Here is a 20787-nt window from a genome sequence, read left to right as displayed (position 1 = left end):
TGTGGAGCTGTGCTGGGGTGTTTCACAAAGCAAATCTGCAGGCATCCTCCTGACAGTTTCCTATTCAATTTTTACCCATGCAGCCCTCTATATATAAAAGACCCTAGACTGTTTTTTTTATGCTTTCCTGCACATCCATGTTTGCACAGTAAGCATGTATATGTCATCTATTCAATTCTTTCCTGCTGTTCTTTTTTGTTTGGTTAGTTGGTTGGTTTGGGGGCCACACCCAAGAGTGCCAGGGCTTGCTCCTGACCCTGTATTCAGGGATCACTCTCCTAGAGGGACTCAGGGGACCACATGGGATGCCATCAGGGATTGAACCCGGGTCTGCCTTATGCTAGGCGAGCACCCACCTACCCGCTGTGTTATCTCACTGGTCCCTCTTTTCCTCTGATTGGCCCCTCTCTCCTAGGTGTACTTTTGCACACCCGTTATATTCTAAGACCTACTCTGTTTTACCCAGGGGAATACCCCAACCTTGGGATTTTTTCTTAGATGATGTCCCACCATAAAGCATGTACTCTAGGCCCTTTAAATCATCTGCCTGGTCCAAACACTTTCTAAATAAACCAATGAGGGACTAGCAAGTTGGGGGTGAAGGCATACAGTCATCTCTGACTCAAATCCCAGGAACAACATGTGGTCCCCTAAACACTACCAGGATTCTCCTGAGCAAAGACTAGGAAATAGCCTCTGCATTGATAGGTAGAATATTGATAGGTAGAGACCCAAAACCAACCAACAAACAAAAAACCCTAAATAATTGAATTAAAATCAATAAAAATTTAAAACAATGAGATGCTATAGGGCTGGGAAGATCACTCAAAGAGCTGGAATGCATGGCTTTCATGCAGGAGGCCCCAAGTTTGACACCTCATTACTGTATGGCCCCAAGTACCACAAAATATAGTCCTGGGTGTCCCCAGAACTGCAGGGTCTCACATTGCCAGTTTGATTATTGATCCATCTGACCTGGCAAGCTGAGTCTCTAAAGAAGTGGTCCGTGGGGCTGGAGCAATAGCACAGCAGGGAGGGTGTTTGCCTTGCACGCAGCCAACCCGGGTTTGATTCCCAGCATCCCACATGGTCCCCCAAGCACCGCCAGGAGTGATTCCTGAGTGCAGAGCTAGGAGTAACCCCTAAGCATCGTCGGGTGTGACCCAAAAAGAAAAAAAAAAAAAAAAGAAATGGTCCCTGGCCCCATGAGCACTATTTGGGAAGCCCTAAATAAATAAAATGATAGATAAATGATAGATTCGTTGTTCTCCAAGTTTCTTGCCTTCCTTTAAAATCAGTGTAGCTATGAAAGGTCTCTGAGAGATTTGAATTTCAAATATCCCAAGTTTCTAATGGGAGATTATCAAACCTTATGCTACAAATCATGCTGCTAAGCTCCTCTGAGCCCCCAGGATTTTTTTTTTTTTTGCTTTTTTTGGGTCACACCCGGCGATGCACAGGGGTTACTCCTGGTTCTACACTCAGGAATTACTCCTGGCGGTGCTCAGGGGACCAATCGGATGCTGGGATTTGAACCCGGGTGAGCCGCATGCAAGGCAAACGCCCTACCGCTGTGCTATCGCTCCAGCCCCGCCCCCAGGATTTTATTTAAAGTTTGAACCTCTTTCAGCTGTTATAATGAAACAATACCAGCCTGAAAGTGTGAGATCTGGTATCTGGATTCTAAGCAAAACAGTGAGCTTTCCTGGGTCTCATTTTCCTCAAAAGTATTAAAACTCTGATGTTGTTAGGAGTTTTGTATACAATTGGATTAGTGTGCATTATTATCTTGGTTATTAAAAATAAAAACATGAGAAAAACTGGTCAAAGAGTTGGGCAAAATAGTTTTCCCAAGTGTTCTCCAAGTATGTTATTTTACTTCAATGCAAATTATATATAATTTATAATATAAATCCTATATCCAAAGCTCTTCTGAGCTGTTTCATAATCTTAGTATAGTGATTAGGTGATTTTAGCTAGGTATTTTCCCATAATGCATTGACTATGCACTCATCTGTACAAATTTCTAAAGATCCTGTATCCTTAATCTTTTTCCTCCCTACACCAACCTAACAGGGTTAAGTGTATAGTTTAGGTAGGTATTCAACGAACATTTTCAGGCAGTAGCAATGTGTAATTGGGGTGAATTAATATTCATTATTTCAATTTTCTTTTACTTTTCTCTATTCTCCATCTTCCAAACAAACCTCAATTCAAAACATCTCTTAGCATGGGGGCATCATTGCCCCTAATTTTGGTCCACTTCTTTAGCACAGTGTCTCTGTCAGACAGCAATCAGCAAGAGTCCCATTCTTCGATGTTTTTGTAACTCAAGAGCACCCAGAATGGGAAAGAAATGATAACGCTAAAGAGTCCAGCCATTCTGGAACACGAAGACAAAGGATTATCTTAGGACCACTGCACACCCCGACTCATGTCCCTCCCTTGTCAGTTCCAGAGTCCCCTGACACTAATCCCAGCCAACAATCACCACTGGCCTGGAATGCAGTTGACCCGGTGTTCTGAGCCAGCATTCTGCGCATGCGTCCCCATCCCCGCCCCCCCCACCCCCGACCCTGGAGTCTGGGGGCTTTGGCCCTTCATTTCTGTGTGAGCGCACGCGAAACCACCGCAAGGCAACCGGCTCCTTTTCTCCCCCTGGCGGAGAGTAGCGGAATAATAGGGCTTGGAGGAGAGGCGTTGGCGGGTACCAGACACCTCAGGCGTGGGTGACGGTATACGCGAAGCTGAGGATCGAGTGGGGGTCGCCGCATGCAAGGCAAGCAACCTACCAAGACTACTAGGTACCAGACATTGTGGAAAGTTGAATTGGAGAAGAGCTTCGCTATCTCTAGGCACCTGACCTTGTTTTGCAGTACCTCCCTTCATTCCCAACATTTCATTTCCCATTCAGAACCAAGGAAAAGGGAAGGCACCAATCCTCAATCCTTATTGAGTAGGGTCCCTAATATGTGCTAGCCCCTTGATATGTATTATTTCATTTAACCTTCACAACTCTTGGGTTATTAGTCCTATATTATTGAGAAGAACACAGCAGCCCAGAAACGGTTACTTACCCTGAAAATAGCTAATTTGTGACCGTGATGAAAACCAGGTCTGTGGCTCTAAAATCTAACTGCAGTGATAGCCCACTGGGGAGGAAGCCCTGCACCTCCCCAATGAAAGAAGAAAGGAGAGAAAGGAGAGATGCTTCTCTACAGCTGAAAAGCTTCTGCAAGAAAACCAGAGCAAGGGGCTGGAGCAATAGCACAGCGGGTAGGGCGTTTGCTTTGCACGCGGCCGACCCGGGTTCGATTCCCAGCTTCCCATATGGTCCCCTGAGCATCACCAGGGGTAATTCTCGAGTGCAGAGCCAGGAGTAACCCCTGTGCATCGCCGGGTGTGACCCAAAAAAGCAAAAAAAAAAAAAAAAACCCAGAGCAAGAAGGGCTGGAGCGATAGCACAGCAGGTAGGGCGTTTGCCTTGCATGCGGCAGACCTGGATTCGATTCCCAGCATCCCATATGGTCCCCTGAGTGAGTGCAGAGCCAGGAGTGACCTCTGTGCATTGCCAGGTGTGACCCAAGAAAGCAAAAAAAAAAAAGTGTATTAGGTTATATGGGAAATAAACACTGTTTAAAAAAAAACAGAGCAAGAAAATCTTCACAAGTATTTAAAAACATGGTTGGTTCTCCTCCAGGGGATGGAGGGGTCAGGGTAGAGGAGGGAGGTTTAAGGGGGTACCTAAAGAAAGAAACAGAAGGGCCAGAGTGATAGTACAGTGGGTAGGGCATTTTCCTTGCATGCAGTGGACCTGGGTTGGATCCCTGGCATCACATATCGTCCCCAAACAACACCAGGAGTAATTTCTGGGTGCAGAGCCAGGAGTAACACCTGAATATAGCAAGGTGTGACTCTGTTTTTTGTTTGTTTGGTTTTTTTGGGTTTTTTGGGTTTTTTTTGTTGTTGTTGTTGTTGTTTTTTTTGCTTTTTGGGTCACAACCAGCGATGCACAGGGGTTACTCCTGGCTCACTCGGGAATTACTCCCTGGCGGTGCTCAGGGGACCATATGGGATGCTGGGAATCAAACCCGGGTCGGCCGCATGCAAGGCAAACGCCCTACCCGCTGTGCTATCGCTCCAGCCCCATCGAGGTGTGACCCTTTGACCAAGCTATGGGGAACACTGCAGGGATATATTAGTTCCTACATTATGGAGTTCTTACGGGTAAAAACAGTGATTTCTGTAACAACCATCTGGTAACCAGATCCTTAGATGAAACATACCATCCAGATGATGTCACAATATCCTCTGTCTTTCAGAGAGAAGTGGGTGATAGGGATGAAAATTTCTGTAATGAAGCAGAGGACTGACGGCCTTTGACCTTGAGAGGAATAAACATTGAGCCAACCTTTGTAGGAAATCAGATAAGGGCCGGAGAGATAATACAGCAGGTAGGGCTCTTGCCTTGCATGTGACTGAACTGGGTTCTATCATTGGCATCCCATATGGTCCCCCAAGCCGCACCGGGCTGAACACAGAGCCAGGACTAACCCCTGAGTAAACTGGGTGTGGCCCCCAAAAACAAACAGATATGTTAATAGTACAGAGCCAGAGAGACAGTGCAGGTTAAATTGCTTTCCAGGTATGCCAGTCATGTCCAATCCCAGCCACCAATAATCTCCCAAGCATTAGAGCCAATGGTAGCCCCCAAACACCACTGGATGTGGCTCTAACGATCCCCAAAAATAAACACCTATTCAGTTATTTTTAAAGATAATAATAAGTCAGCACAGAGCACCAGGGTTACAGGTAAAGGCTGCAAGCCTTGTTGAGTAGGATGAAGGCAGTCTGCCTTGGATAGTGGAAACTTTCTGAAACTCTACTGGTGCAGAGAGCAGGATCCCAGGGACACTCAGAGTTTCTATGACTCCACATAGGAAAATTAGATGATGATCCAAGCAGTCTGTGCCTCTTCAGGAGTGGTGCATCTTTGGAATAGTACATAGAACCTACCCACAGTCCACTGGAATCGAACTATCTCTAAAAGGAAAAAAAAAATCTCAAACCAAATTAGAAAGCTAGGAATTAAATGTTAAAAGCTAGAAGCAATAAATACAGGAATATACCCAGAACTTTTAAAAATCTAAGTATTGAGGACAGAAATATAGGGATTGAGGTGCTTGACTTGAATATGGCCAATCCCAATTTGATCCCTGGCATTTCATATGGTCCTCCAAGTTCCACCAGGAATGATTCCTCAGCCCAGAGCCATAAGTAAGCTATGAGCACAACCAGGTGTGGCCCCAAAAGTAAAGCAAAAAAAAAAAGTATCTGGATGTACAAATATACTCAAGGTACAGGAGTTCCGTGTAAAAGAGTAATATATGCAAATGAATAATTAACCAAAGGAAAGAGGCCTTCAAAGAGATATATTAAAAAAAAAAAAGTAACTGAATTCCTAAGGACATAAACAGTAAAATTCTAAGAGTACCCCTGAAGTGAGCTTGAGTGGGTCACTTCTGTTTATAGTTCTGCAGGCCTGTAGTTCTCACTTCTTCACAAGTAACAGAAATTAAAAACAGACTCAAAAAATACACAAGGGCTAGATAGTACAGTGGGCAGGGCACTTATCTTGCATGTGACTAGCCCTGGTATGATCTCCAGCACTGCATACGGTCCCCCAAACCCACCCAGAAGTGACTCCTGAGCACTGAGCCAGGAGAAAGCCCTGAGCACTGCCAGGTGTGGGCCCAAAACAAAAATGAAACAAAACAATGCACAAGAGAAAACATTATGTGAGAAGGCAACTTGTTTTCCAGAGTGAAAGGTGAATTGTCATAAAAGCAAACTCAGGAATCCTAACTTTGCCTTTTAAGAACTTTGTGGGGTCAGAGTGATAGTACAGCCAGTAGAGCATTTGCCTTGCACAGTGACCCCAGCATCCCATATGGTCCCCCCTAGCAACTCTGAGTGCAGAGCCAGGAGTAACCCCTGAGCACGATGGGTGTGATCCCCAAACAAACAAAAACACACTAACAAACAAAAAGAACTCTGTGACTCTTAATCTGTTCAGACTGCAGTCTTCCTACCTGAAAAAGGAAGTTAAAAAGACACCTAGTAGCCTAGTAGTTTTAAAGGGTTAAGAACGATATATGTGTGGAATGCTATCTAAGAGATTATCTTCCTCTAAGAGTAGGTACTTGTCTGAATAAAATCTACCCAAAGATCCTCACATGTTTCAAGACAGATATGAAAACGCACAGAAAAAGTAGTAGAGGGGTCAGGGAAATGCCTCAAATGGTAGAGGACAAGCCTTGCACGTGTGAGGCCCTGGGTAGAATCCTCAGTCCCGAATGGCCTTCCAAAGTACTGCCAGTGCCAAGGGGGCACCCCCGTGCTCCCCACTCTCACTACAGGGAGCGGCCCAAAACAAAATAGTACACTGGCAGTCTTATGTAAATAAGACTGGGAAAAATAATTTAACTGTATTTAGTGACTTATCTTTCCCATCTCCCACAGCACTGTCTGTATCAAATTCAGCTTGCTCCAACCTGCAGAATATTTTGCATTCTATCATTTTCTGGCTCCCATTTAAATCTCTACCAGATTATAAACTATTCAAACAAACATTGTCACCAGACTATCTATCACAAATCTTGGGTGACTGTCAACAGAATCCTGAAGATTTGGCAATCAATCAAATGTGCCAACAGCAGGGAGTACAGGTATAGGTCAACCTATACCTGTAGGATGAGTGCATCAGCAGCCTGATGGTACCTTCAGGCTTCCTGATACCCCAAAATTGCTATTGTGCCTCTAGCCAGACCCCAACAACTCAGGACCAAGTTTCCCAAGAAATTAAATGACCAAGGGGTTAGAGCAATAGCACAGTAGATAGGGCATTTGCCTTGCACGCAGCCGACCCAGGTTCGATTCCCAGCATCCCATATGGTCCCCCAAGCATTGCCAGGAGTAATTCGTGAGTGCAAAGCCAGGAGTAACCCCTGTGCATCCCCGGGTGTGACCCAAAAAGAAAAAAAAATTAATTAAATGGCCAAAACTTAGGTATGTGAGAGCCACACTTACAAACCACCCCCAACTCAGCTATACAAGTTCATTTATCAGCATTGCTTCAAAGACCCATAAATAAATCTCAAAAAAGATCAAAAGCCAAAGTGAACCTCAGACCTGCGCAAAGCTGAACAGACCAGGATAAATCAGAGGGCGACACACACACACACACACACACACACACACACACACACACACACACACACACACAGAGGAACAGTATAGGAACAGAAAGCAAAAGAAAACCTATTCGTACCTTTGCCCAGATTTGTGGTTTTGATTGCTGGCACCTGAAGACTGACAGCTGCAGAGAAGCAGCTCAAATCTTCAATGAATAGAAACACTTTCTGAATAAATGTGTTGTGTTTTCATAGTTTGCAGAGTGAAGACAGCAGGGATAAAAAAAAATGATCTGCAAAAATCTGATGGAGATTTGTTTCTCCAAACCAAGTGATCAAGCAGGTAGCATCTTTCTTAAATACTGTCCTGGGGGTCAGAGTCACTTAACCGTAACAGGGGTTAAGGTGCTTGCCTTCCACATGTACCCCTTCACCCCCTGCCTTAACACATATGGTACCCCACGCACCACCAAGAGTGATCCCTGAGCACAGAATCAGAAGGAAGCCCTGAGCACTGCTAGGTGTGGCCTAAAGACCAAAAAAGTATCAGACCTGTTCTGATAGAGACGGGAATACCAAGTAAAGGGTGTTTGGAGGACCCGACCGGGTTCAGAGATGCATGCCAAATGTAGACTATAGATTGAACACAATGGCCACTCAATGCCACTATTGCAAACCACAACACCCAAAAGGAGAGAGAGAACAAAAGGGAATGCCTTTCGACAGAGGCAGGGTGGGGTGGGGGGCTGGGGGGATGGTGTGGGAGATGCTGGCACCATTGGTGGTGGAAAATGGGCACTGGTGGAGGGATGGGTACTCGATCATTGTATGACTGAAACACAAGCACGAAAGTCTGTAAGTCTGTTACTGTACCTCTCGGTGATTCACTAATAAAAAAAAAATTTTAATCCTGTTCTGAAACAAAAATAACACTAAGAATATTGCATGCACCTACCAAAAGGCAAGAAATACAGGATGAAAACAGTCAGGTACTGACTGAAGAAAGCAGGGTCTTCTTCCATCACGTGAGATAAACGTGACCAATTAAATCACATTAAGCACACCCATGTTTAATAGTGATTGTGGGAAATCATAGCAGGGAAATGATAGCTAATTTGGAGACCATTCAGTTACATGATTCAATTAAGTAGAATCCTTCTTTGCTCCCCAAATCCATTTGCATATTAACAGGCTGTCACCCCTCTCTCATCCTTCTCTTTCCTTTCTTCAGGACAATGTGAGTAGAATGAGGGGCAGAAATAGGAATGTAAAAATGCAAGCTGGGACAAAAGAGGATCTGGCACTCTGAAGAGAGGAGACATGATGCTCAAGTTCAAAAGAACAAGATGGAAATGTTCTACGTCCTGCTCTGGGTGGTGACTGTGTGTGTGCATGCAAATGCAAAAATTCAGTCATGCACTTAAGATCTATGTATTTTAGTTATGTAATCTGCACCTCCAGATAAAACTAAAACTAAACCAAAACAATCACAAGTCACAAGATCCCTGTTTGTTTGCTATTCTTTATTGAAGGGGTCCACATCCTTATGGGATCCCGACCACACCAAAAAACAGTCAGGTCCTCCCAGTATAGCAGGAGGCCTGGAAGGGAAGGGGAATGACTTATGATCCCAGCACACCTCCCTGGAAACCAAAAACCCACCACAGACAGACAGACAAGGGCAGGGAGAGCGTGCCTCACTCAGGTCCTCTCTCCTTTGCCCCTCTTGAAAAGTCAACACTGGCTATGCAGCACCCCAGCTCCCACCCCCTACCCACCCATAGCAGCGTTTGTGGGACCCTCCCCCCTGCCAGGGGCAGCCCCGAGGCAGCTTCACTTTGCTCTTCCCTCACTTTGGTTTGTTCCTGGCAACTCCGTGCCCTCTTCCCTCCTGGAGTCTCCAACCAGTCATCCCTGCATCTTCTATCACCTACTCGAACCTTCTTCCTCATCTCTAGGACCTGCAGATCCCAGGGCTTCTGGGGAAGCAGCGTCTCGGGCGTCTTCTCTCCTCCCAGCATGGGCCCTCTCTGCCCAGGACGTGGGACTCACACAGCCGCCCCACTCTCCTTGAGGTCAGGAGCTGAGCGCTGACGTCTCATTCTCGGGGGAGTAGTGTATGGGGGATATCGGGGCCCTGGGGGACGTTGAGCTGGGTATGGTTGGGGCTGCTGGGGATAATAGTTGTGCTTCTTGGGCTGGAAATGCTGGGGCTCGGGCTGTGTGGAACCCCCTCCCCGGGATCGGCCTCCTCCATCCAGGGAGTTTCTGCGGGGACGGTGGGACCTGCGTGGGCTGGGGGGCCTACGCGGAGCGGGGGCCACTGGAGGGGTGACATCCTCAGAGGGTTGCGGGGGAACCGGAGCCTCCCCACCCGCCATCCCCGGCCAGGACTCCCGGTGCTGGGGGTTGCTCTTGAAAGGGAAGCGCAGCTTGCAGTCGTGAGGGGGCACAAAGCGGGCAGGGGGCCTGCGAAGCCCCCCGCCCCGGCCCCCAGCACCCTGCAGTCCCTGCAGCCGCAGCTGCTCCTGCTTGAGCCAGCGCAGGCGGCCACGGCGGAAAGCAGGGTCTTCTTCCATCAGCCGCGACACACGCTCCCAGCTCGATGAGGGCGGTGACGAGGGCCGCGCTGAGGGGGCACCATCACTCGGGGCGTCTTCCGCCACTGCCTCTGACCCTTGGGGTATGGTCCAGGTGGCATCATCAGCTGCTTCATCCTCATCCTCGTGATCCTTTGAGGGAAATGGGTGAGAGAAAAGGAGAATGGTGTGAGGAGAGCCAAGTCCTGAACCTGGGCAGATCTGGGAGACGTTCCAAGGTCACCCTCCAGGGTGGGTGGTGGCGATATATCAAAGAGCTAGAGTACAGAAGCTCCAGGTTCCAGCCTTGGCCTGGCACAATCCCCCAGCACTACAGCAGCAGCCTTTGAGTACCACCATGGATGGGCCCTACAGATGGGCTGGATGTCAAGGGGTCCTGAGAGGGACTTAGAGATAAGGACTTAAAAGGACAGTGAATGAGGAGCCAGGCAGTGGGAGCCAGGTGGGCTGACCTCATTCCTGGCTGCTTCCTAGCTACGTGATCAAGATCTTTGCTTAACCTCTTTGTGCCTCAGCCTCCCCATAAAGATGAAATCAGAGGCCAGAGCAATAGCACAGTAGGAAGGGTACTTTCCTTGCACGAGACCAACCCGGCATCCTATGTGGTTCCCCCAAGCACTGCCAGGACTGATCCCTGAGTGCAGAGCCAGGAGTAAGCCCTGAGCACCACCAGGTGTGGCCCAAAAATCAAAAGAAAATTAATAAAAATGAAATCAATCACAGTGCCAAGGTCTGGGAGATGGCCCAATAGGTTAAAATGCAGGATTTACATGCAGGATCATCAGGTTTGGTCCCAGGTACCAAATGGTTCCCCGAGAACCACCAAGAGTGGCACCCAAATTCTGTGCCGAGAATAGTCCTAAGTACACCCAGGTACACAATGCCTCCACCAAAAATATAAAAATATAGTAATACTGACATGTAAGGTGGTTTGGGCCGGATCTAGAATATAGCAAGTAGGGTGTTTGCCTTGCCTGTGTCCAACCCAGGTTCAGTCCCCCAGCATCTCATCTGGTGCCTTGAGCCCACCTGGAGTAAGTCCTGAGTGCAAAGCCAGGAGTAACCCCTGAGCACCAAGAGATGTGGTCCACCACATTAAAAAAAAAAAAGAAAGAAAAAAAATTTAAAAATACAGGAGTTAAACTACTGCTCTTTAGAGCCGTAACTAGTACACCCTGAACACTCAGCAAATATATATTCAATATGTGATCTGCTCTGGGGCTGTAGCAGTCAGCAAAAGCAAGAAAAATACCTGCCATCATTTTAGTAAGGTGAAACAGATGACAAATAAGAATATGTAGGGGGTGGAGCAATAGTACCACAGGTAGGGTACTTACCTTGCACACAGTCGATCTAGGTTTAATCCAGAGAACCCCATAAGGTCCTCCAAGACCCCCAGAAGTGCCTGACCACAGAGCTGGGAATAAGCCCTGAGCACCACCAGATATGGTACAAAAACAAAAACGGAGCCAGAGCAATAGCACAGCAGGTAAGGTGCTTGCCTTGCACACAGCTGACTTAGGTTCAACCCCCAGCATTCCATATGGTCCCCTGAGCAGTGCCAGGAATGATTCCTGAGTACAGAGCCAGGAGTAACCCCTGAGCATCACCAGATGTGGCCCACAGAGTCAAAAAAACCAAAACAAAACATATGTATGTATACATATACGCACATATATATTATTATAGCAGTATACTTCCAAAAAAGCTAAATGTATTATGTAATACGTATAAGCAAATATCATTGCATAATACAGCATATACTCTAGTAACTATACACACACTGATGGAGAAGAATAGAACAAGAAATAGGGAGAGGCATCCAGGTTGGGGTGACTGCAATGAATGGACAGGAAAGGCTCATTGAAAAGTTATCATTTTAGGGCTGGAGCTATAGGCAGCTGGTAGGGGGTCTGCCTTACACGTGGCTGACCCAGTTTCTATCTCTGGCATCCCACTTGGCCCCCCAATCACCACCAGGAGTAATTCCTGAGTGTTGAACCAGGAGTAACCCCTGAACACCACTGGAGGTGACCCAAAAACAAAAACAGAAAAAAAAGAAAGAAAAGTTATCATTTCAGTAAATAACTGAAGGAAGTAAGGGGCAAATCATGAGGCGATTTGAGGGAGAGATGTTCCAGGCAGCAAGAACAGCAAAGGCCCTGAGGTAGCCAGCAAATTTAAGAACAGTAGAACAATCAGAAGGGGCAGGGCAGAGGGAGTACAGCTGTGTTTGGAGAGGTTAGCCTTCTCTAACCTTCCATAATCCTATAACCATCCTAACTAACAGCTGTTGCAAGTGACGGTCTGCTGTCCCTCATTAGGAGGCAAACTGAAGTAGAGCAGAAATGGAGTCTGTTGTGTAACTAGTCCCGGGCGAGCACAAAGGCTGGCACCCAGAAGGCCCTCTGATAGTTTCTTGTTGAATAAATATATACAAAGCAGGACAGGTGATAACATTATCACTCACAGGGCCACTGTGAAAATTAAACACAGAGATATAGAACAAGGGCTCAGCACAGCAGCTAGTACAGAGGAAACGGCCGGTCAGGGCAGGGGAGGTCAAGGTGAGCATGTGAGCTGTCACGGAGCAGTCACAAGCACCAGGCATTTGGTACCGGCACTCCTCAATTTTGTCTTCAGAAATACCCAGGTACAGATTCGACCCCAAAGACACTTCCTTAGTTGGTCTGGGTAGAAGTAAGGAACCTGCCTTTTCTTTCTTGTTTTGGGGGGTGTTAGGGAATGGTACAGGGGAGGGGCACACCCAGTGGTGCTCAGGGCTTACTCCTGGCTCTGTGCTCAGATTTCACTCCTAGTGGGACTGGGGGTCCATATGGGTGCCAAGGATTGAACCCCGTCAGCTGTATGCAAGGCAAACACCTTACCTACTGTACTATCCATCCGGTAACAAAAGACTGCCTTTTCTATCTTTTCTTTGCCTTTTTTTTAAAAAGTTTTTTCCTTTTCAATTAGTGCCTTGCGCTTGCAAGGCAGGTGACTTAGAAATTACATGAGATAAGCTGTTATACTTAAAATATACCTAAAACATGAAATATAAGAAGATATTTTAAAGGAGGAAGGGGAGGGAGGCTGGAATCTGCAGGAGGAGGTAGCGATCACTGAAGAACAGAGGGGAAGGAGGAGAGAGAAGGAATCTGGCTGGGCTCCCTACCTGGGTCAGGGGGATGACCCTCTCCATGCGGAGCATGCGGTCCCTCAGGGCCTGCAGCTCCCGGTCCTTGCTGCTGTTCTGCAGCTTCACCTCCTGCAGAATTCCTGTGAGCTTGTCGATGTGAGCCCGGAGATCCTCCACCTCTGCCCCGCGGACTCCTTCCTCACTGCCGCCTCCTCCACCTCCACCTTCCTCTTCACCCACTGTGTCCCAGACATCCCGGGCCACAGCCCTCCAGGCATCTCCAGGCCCCTCGGGTTTGCCATAGGTGCGACACAGCTCCCGCATCTTCAGGGCAGCCAGGGCCTCGATCTCGGCTCGCCCGTGGCGGAAGTCAGCCAGGGCCACTTCGTAGCAGATCTCCTTCACTGCCTGCATCTTCAGATCAGCCATTGTGGCCCAGCGGGGGTCTTTGCCCTGCAGCCGCCGACGCTGGGGGATCTGGTACACCCTCCGAGGCGCCCTGCGCTTGCCACTGCTAGGCAGACCACAACGCTTGACAATGGTCTGGACTGTAGTGGGGGGCAGCTGCTCCCGCAAGGACGAGATGAGCCGCCAGCTCTCTTCACAGGAGCGCTTGTCAGAGTCATCCCCACTGTCAGAGTCTGCATACTGATGACAGAGAGAGAGAGAGAGAGAGAGAGAAGATGGGGAAGAGGGCTAAGTACTTCCCAGAGTCCCAGAACCCCAACAACATCCAAAAACACCAGAACTGCTCATCCTTGGACACAACTGCTTAACCTCATCTTTCTACACAAAGGAGAAAATGACAGAATCTCCTTCGCATATTCTGAGGATTAACGTGCACATGTGTAGAACAGTGGCTGGCAAAAACAAGATGATCCACAGATACTACCTAGGATTTGTGCAAACTTATATTATTGCTCAGGACGTGCCTAATGATTTAAAATAAGTCCAATTATTTTAAAGTCCAACAATCTAAAGTCATAATATAAGGAGTCTGGAGAGAGAGCTCATGAAGGTTGGAAAACCTGTGCGAGCCTCCAAGTCAGATTCCTGGCTCCACATGGCCTCTGAGTGCCTCAGGTATTACCCTGGTGGCCCCCAAGACTTGCCCATCACTGGGAACAAAACCACCAGGCCTGAATCACCGGAGCAAGGGCTTGTGAGAGTGGCCCCCAGGTTTTTATGCATCATCTAAGAAGTTCCAAAAATAAGTAGGTAAATAATAGTAGGAGTGGTATCTGGATATGGAAAGAATATGAGCCAACTGGTATCCACAAAGCCCTGCTCCACTGGGAAGAACAGTCCCTGCATCCAAGCATTCCTCCCAGGGTCCCATCTCCTAGAGGCCAACATTATCCCTCATCTTTGTGCTATTTCTCACTTAAGCTCTGAAAGCATGAAACCAAGACAGAGTTTGGCCGGCGCCAGCCTGACTGTTCATATGCCCACGTCACCCCCAGCCAAACCCTCACCAATCGCTGCTGCTCCAGGAGAAGATCTGCCTCCTCCTTTTCCTTCCGGTACTGATTCTCCAGATCCTGCAGCCTAGAAGTGGGTAGGGAGGAAAGAAGAGCTGAGTAGAGTTCTGGAGCCACCTCAGTGGGCATATAAGAGGGTGCTTGGGGTAGAGAGGGAGAGCCCAGTGGGCCACAGGGCATGGTGCCCCCTCCCCACACCTCTTTTCCATCTCCAGCTTGATGTCAATGCCTTGCTGCTCCAGAAGTTCCTTCTGAGCAAAGTTCCAATCAACAGGCTCAGAGGGTGGCCCTGGAGGTGGAGGGACACCTCGCTCCCGTTCCAGCCGTGCCTGTTCCGGGTGATTGAAGCGGAAAACGTGGTTCTTGCCCATCACAATCCTATTCCCTGGAGATGGGAGAAGGGAATAGTGAACCCACTTTTCCCTCCCAGCAGCACATGAGTCCCTATCCTCAAGTACAGAGCCTTGCCCGAACGTCCTAGTGGCCCTCACACCATCCCTCCCTTCACTCGCATCTGAGGGCAGACACAGTCGAGTCTTCTCCCATCCCTGACCACTTAAGGGAACTAGGGGAGTTTAGCATCTTCTTCCTAATGCCCTAGGGCGGCAAAAGAACCCCAAACCGGAATCCTTATTTTCACTTCCCCATTCTTTCTTAATATCCCCAAGTGTTTCCTCTATTTCTGGGCCCTGCCTCAGGAATTGCCCAGAAAGCTCTGTTCTGGGACTTCCTATGAACAGTCATGTCCAGAACCCTCGCTTCAAAGCTGACTTCAGCGGCCTCTACCTGACTTCAGCACAAGTGGCTCCGTCACCAGTTTCCCATTGACATAGGTCTCGGCTCCTTCACAAGGCTCCAGCGTGACCACCACTGAGGGAAGTGAGAAGAAAGGAAGTAAAAGGAAAATTAGATTTTGGGGAGGCAAACTATGGTCATAGATTCCCACCTTGCACTAACCCCCAAACCATACATGCACCCCCAGTACCTGTCGGGGTGCCATGGCCCCTCTGGTAGCAGGCAGCGCAGGAAAGGAAGAGCAGAAGGAGGGTTAGAGCCCCAGCTACAATTCCCAGGAGCCTCTTCAGGGGCTCCCTACTTATCCACCACCCTCCTCCCACGCAGAGCCTGGCAAACAGTGGTTTTAAGGTTTCTTCTCTCATCATCAGCATCAGGACCTGCTATCTCTGCACAAAGAAGTTTATTTTTTCCTTTTCTTTTTTTTTTCCTTTTTGGGTCACACCCAGCAATGCACAGGGGTTACTCCTGGCTCTGCACTCAGGAATTACTCCTGGCGGTGCACAGGGGACCACATGGGATGCTGGGATTTGAACCTGGGTTGGCCGCCTGCAAGGCAAATGCCTACCCGCTGTGCTATCGCTCCAGCCCCTATTTCTTCCTTTTCAACCAACATCCCCAGGCAGGCCTCCAGTCCTCTAGGAGGTGTCTGGCCCACTTTTGTCTGCGGCATCTTGCAAACTGCCACCTGACTAATCTTAAAGCATAGCCAACAGATCAGTGTCTTCATAAGACAAGTTAAAGTCCACCCAATCCAAACATCAACCAAACCGCTCCCCAATCCTCTGCTCATCATAGAGCTGGCTCCTTCCTGGGATACAAAGATACATGAGGCAGCAGCTTTCCTGGTCCCTAAGAGAAGTGTCTCAGTGTCACAGAGGGATCCCTGTACCCCAAAGGTTCTGCAATTCCCTAGCTGAGAGGCACTGACCAAATCACCTAATGTATGTAAGTTTCTATGAAATGAAATAATGAAGTATTTTTTTTTGGGGGGGGGTCACACCCGACAATGCTCAGGGCTGACTCCTGGCTCTGCACTCAAGAATCACTCCTGGCAGTGCTCGGGGGACCATATGGGATGCCGGGAATCAAACCCGGGTCAGCCGCGTGCAAGGCAAATGCCCTACCCGCTGTACTAACGCTCCAGCCCCATGAAGTCTTTTTTTTTTTTTTCGGACCACACCTGGAGTTGCTCAGAAGTCATTCCTCCCAGGGCTCAGGGGACCATATGGGATGCCAGGAATCAAACCCGGGTCAGGCGCATGCAAGGCAAGTGCCCTACCTGCTTTATTATCTCTCAGGCCCTCTGAAGTCTTTCTCTACAGTAACTGAAAGGCTCCGCTAAAGTGATATGTAAAAGTTAGTATTATTTATGCTAGAAATAATAAAGAAAACAGTGAACTGCAACAAGAGACAAAGGGAACTACTGATACTGGGAGTACAAAGAGAGCTTACAGCCAGAGGGCTAGAAGTAATTATGGGAATTCGGTAACTTCTGAGCCAAAGCTTGAAGGGAGACTTGAATTTCAAGGGACAGAAGTGAGTGAGAAGCCAGTCTGATAGTTCTAAGGCAGGAATGCATACTTCGCATGTGGGAACCCTGGTTCAATCCCAGCACTACAGAGACCCCAAGCAATGCTAAGAAGTGACCAAAAAACTTAAAAAAAAAAAAAAAAAAAAAAAAAAAAAACCTCCAGCAGCAGCAAATAAATGGGAAGAGGAAGAGGACAGAGAGAGCTAAAGCATCACTAACAGCAAAGAAAGGCAGCCAAGAAGAGGAGGAGGTAGCTGTGCACAAGTCTATCGCCTCCTCAATTGTCACCAGGTCCCCAATTCCATTTATCCGCTTTACAAACACTGTTTCTCTGTTTGCCAGGCAGTATTGTACGCCCTGGAAAAGAGATAAAACCCAAACCAGGGTCCAGAGTGATAGTACAGTGGGTAAGGAGCTTGCCTTGCACATGGCTGACCCAGGTAAATTCCCAGCACCCCACATGGTCCCCAGATTCCCACTGGGGTTGATCCCTGAGTGCAGAGCCAGGAACAACCCCTGGGCATTACCAGGTGTGTCCCAACATTTTTTTTAAAAAAAACAAAACATTAAAACCACTACTTTCAGAGAGCTCACTCCCATCTGCTAATAAATAAGCCATCAGATAATCAAAAGTTAGGAAGAGACTGGTGTTACAGAGGGAAAATGGGGCCTCGCAAGGCAAGTTTGCTCCAGCCTCAACAGACCAATCTTCTCAGAGTCCATAAGAAACAATCTGTGGCAGCCCAGCACGGTGCATGGTCTGGAAGCAGTAGCACTTGTTATTATAGGGGTCTTGAGACAGACCAGAATGGAAGTAATTTCCTGCTGACCCAGAACCAAACAGAAGCCTAATAGTCAGCTGTAAACCTGAGCAAAAGTCATATGACAGTGTATTTTCCTGTTAAAATTATGCTGATGGGGTGAGGGAGATGGCTTAGAAGGCTAGAACACGTGCTTTGCATAAAGGAACCACAGGTTTGATCCCCAACACTACAAGGCATCCATAGAACGACTGTGCGTCTTCCATAATTAATTAAAATTGTGTTGACTATATTTGTCCTCCCCACCCCCTTTCCTTGGATAATGAGACAAGGTACTCCCTCCACAACTCTGAGACAAAGCATAAGCTCTAGGTTAATGGAGAGCTGGTTGTGTGCCATTTCCTGCCTCCCTGTCCAACTTACTCCCCACACAGGAAATTTCAATTGGGAACAACCTTAACTGGATCCAACTGAACCAAAATCTATTTGATAAAGAAGAAAGAGACAGAGACAGAAAGAGACAGAGACAGAGAGAGACTGCAGCAAGGAAAATCAGAGTTGGAAAGGGAGTTGGAAAGATACAGGAAGGTAAAGAATGGGACATAAGAAAGAGAAGACAGAGCCAAGCACAGCACTGGATATTGAAGAGGGGAAGAAAGGAGAGGGTCAGCAAATGGAAAAATAGGCAAAGTGGGATAGTAGAAAAACATTAAACTTCAAATAAAAATCAGTTTGTTGAGGGTTGGAGCAATAGCACAGTGGGTAGGGCATTTGCCTTGCACGCAGCCAACCCAGTTCAATTCCCAGCATCCCATATAGTCCTCTGAGCACCACCAGGGGTAATTCCTGAGTGCAGAGCCAGGAGTAACCACTGTGCATCACCAGGTGTGACCCAAAAAGAAAAAAAAAATCAGTTCGTTGGGACTAGAGCGAGTACAGCAAGTAAGGTGCTTGCCTTGCAGGCACCAAATTTAGGTTCAATCCCCAGCACCATATGTCCAGTCTGCCAGGAGTGATCCTAAGCACACAGCCAGGAGTAAACCCTGAGCAGCAGTGGGTGGGCCAAAAACAAACAAACAAACAAACAAAAGATGCCCTGGGCCAGAGAGCTATCACAAAAGGTTGAGCACATGATTTGGCTCCTGGCCCAGCACCTTCAGGAGTAGCCCCCATCACTTTGGGGTGCTGCCCTCCCAGATATATGCTCTAGGGGCTAGGGCTGTAGCTCAAAGTAATAGAGCACATGCCAAGTATGTGTGAAACCCAGAACTTGATTTTGGCACTGCCTTCTGTCCCCATCTCAGCAGCCACTGGGTGTGGTCCTGGTGGCCCCAGACAATTATTTAAAAAATTCAAAATCCACCTGCACTTAAAGAGTGCTATTTTGTTGAGTGCTGTTTTGTTGTTATGTCACCTTCACCCTTAGGACTTGTAATTTTTAAAAGCTGTTGCTGCAGCCCTAGAAATAGTCCAGAGGTTTAAAACACTTGCCTTGCAGGCAGCTAATCTAACCCTGGATTGGTCTCAGCAGTGCAGATACGGTCCCCCTAGCACCCCCAGAGTGTGGTCCCCAAAATAAGTAAAAGCCTTTGCTAATGTGCTATAAGGACTAAAAGTTTCTGAAGTTTTGGAATTAGAAGGAAATAGGTCTAATTTTCAGAAACCTTTACAATTGTAGCTGGATAGGTAAATTTTCTAGAGAAAGTCACATCCTCACTTAAAGATAGGTTTTCAAAGCCAGAGCAATAATACTGCGGGAGGGTGCTTGGCTTGCACAAGGCCAACTCGGGTTCAATACCCAGAACCCTTTATGTTTCACCAAGCCCATTAGGAGTGATGCCTGGGTACAAAAAAAGGAGTATGCCCTGAGCACCACTGGGCAGTCTCCTCCCCCCCCCAAAAAAAGTCCAAAAAAAGCATAAACAAAAAAACATAGGTTTTTTTATAAAAAATGACCAGGGGAGGTGCCGGAGTGATAGCTCAGCGGGTAGGGCGTTTGCCTTGCACTCGGCCGACCCGGGTTCGATTCCCAGCATCCCATATGGTCCCCTGAGCTCCGCCTGGGGTAATTCCTGAGTGCAGAGCCAGGAGTGACCTCTGTGCATCGCCGGGTGTGACCCAAAAAAGCAAAAAAAAAAAGACCAGGGGACCAGAGAGATAGAACAAGGGCAAGATACTTGCCTTGCATGTGACCGACCCCAGTTCAATCCCCACATTTGTGTATGGTGCCAAGCTGCCAAGAGCATTGCCAGGAATAATCCTGAACATTGGGAGTAAATTCTGAGCACCAGTTGTGGCCCCAGAACAAAAACAAACTGACTGGGCTGAGAGCATGCTTTACCAGTGGGAGACCTGGGTTCAATCCTTGGCATTATATCACTCCTGAGCATCCCCAGGAGAAACCCCCAAGCAATAGAACCAGGAATATCCCAAGAACTGCCACATGTGACCTAAAAATTGCATACACACACAAAAAAAAAATGGCCAGGATGTAAATTTGTATTTGATCTTATTTGATTGTAGGTAGGATTTTTTTCCAAGGGATTAAGATGTCTAGGGGTCCTTCAAGTGATTCTTGACCAATCAGGCCAATGGCTCAATGCAAAGCCCCAAGGATCCAATGCTTCTTAAGCCCTTTGGTGCTCAGGGACCATATGATGCTGGTAATAGAATCAGGGTCTGGGGAGCTGGTTAAAAGGTGAGACAGAGGGCTGGCTGGGCACTTGCTTTGCATGCAAGTGCCCAGCCCCATATGGTCTCCTAAGCCCTTTGCATGCAAGTGACCAACCCCATATGGTCTCCTAAGCCCTGTCAGAAATGATCCCTGAGCATAGCTGGTGTGACCCCCAAAGGGATTAAAAAAAAAAGAGAGAAAAAGAACCAGGATCAGGTCTGGGATGTTAACCCACTGGTATAGCACATGCACAAAACCCGAAGTTCAACCCGGCACTTCGTACCCCTCCCCTCAGCCCTACTCCCTGCCCTCAGCCCTGCTGGATATGACTCTGGTAGCCCTCAAAGCACCGCCAGGCAAAGCAGCACTGTGGTCCAGGATCTGAGTCAGCCAGAGTTCTGGTTCAGCCAAAGGGGACCCTGACCACTCCCCACCCATTGCAACAGTCTGCATTCGCATGTGAAGGTGAAGGGGCAGGGGTGGGAGTTGTAAACATTCAGGCCTTTCGGACTCTCCCCCCAATCACCAAGAATCACCATGACCACGAAGCCCTTTCAGCCCTTTCGGGAGGGCACAACCCTTCAGGCCTCTGGTGTGTGGGATAAAGCAA

General features: G+C 47.9%; 1 protein-coding gene across 4 annotated transcripts in view; it reads right to left on the bottom strand.

The window, feature by feature from the left end:
* Positions 1-8697: 8697 nt before the first annotated feature.
* KIF1C (kinesin family member 1C) overlaps positions 8698-20787 on the bottom strand; it is a 29168-nt gene continuing 17078 nt past the window's right edge. For all 4 annotated transcript variants that reach the window (XM_055133263.1, XM_055133264.1, XM_004604942.2 and 1 more), the window contains 5 exons: positions 15200-15283; positions 14612-14798; positions 14408-14480; positions 12969-13580; positions 8698-9925 (listed from right to left, as the gene is read on the bottom strand). In XM_055133263.1, coding sequence (XP_054989238.1) covers positions 9242-9925; positions 12969-13580; positions 14408-14480; positions 14612-14798; positions 15200-15283 — 1640 coding nt within the window. In that variant the 3' untranslated portion in view covers positions 8698-9241. The remainder of the gene's footprint in view (positions 9926-12968; positions 13581-14407; positions 14481-14611; positions 14799-15199; positions 15284-20787) is intronic.

The sequence above is a fragment of the Sorex araneus genome, chromosome 3, assembly GCF_027595985.1.
Source record: "Sorex araneus isolate mSorAra2 chromosome 3, mSorAra2.pri, whole genome shotgun sequence".
NCBI lineage: Eukaryota > Metazoa > Chordata > Mammalia > Eulipotyphla > Soricidae > Sorex > Sorex araneus.
The sequence above is the reverse complement of the archived record's forward strand: the minus strand, read 5'-3'. Positions and strand labels throughout refer to the sequence as shown.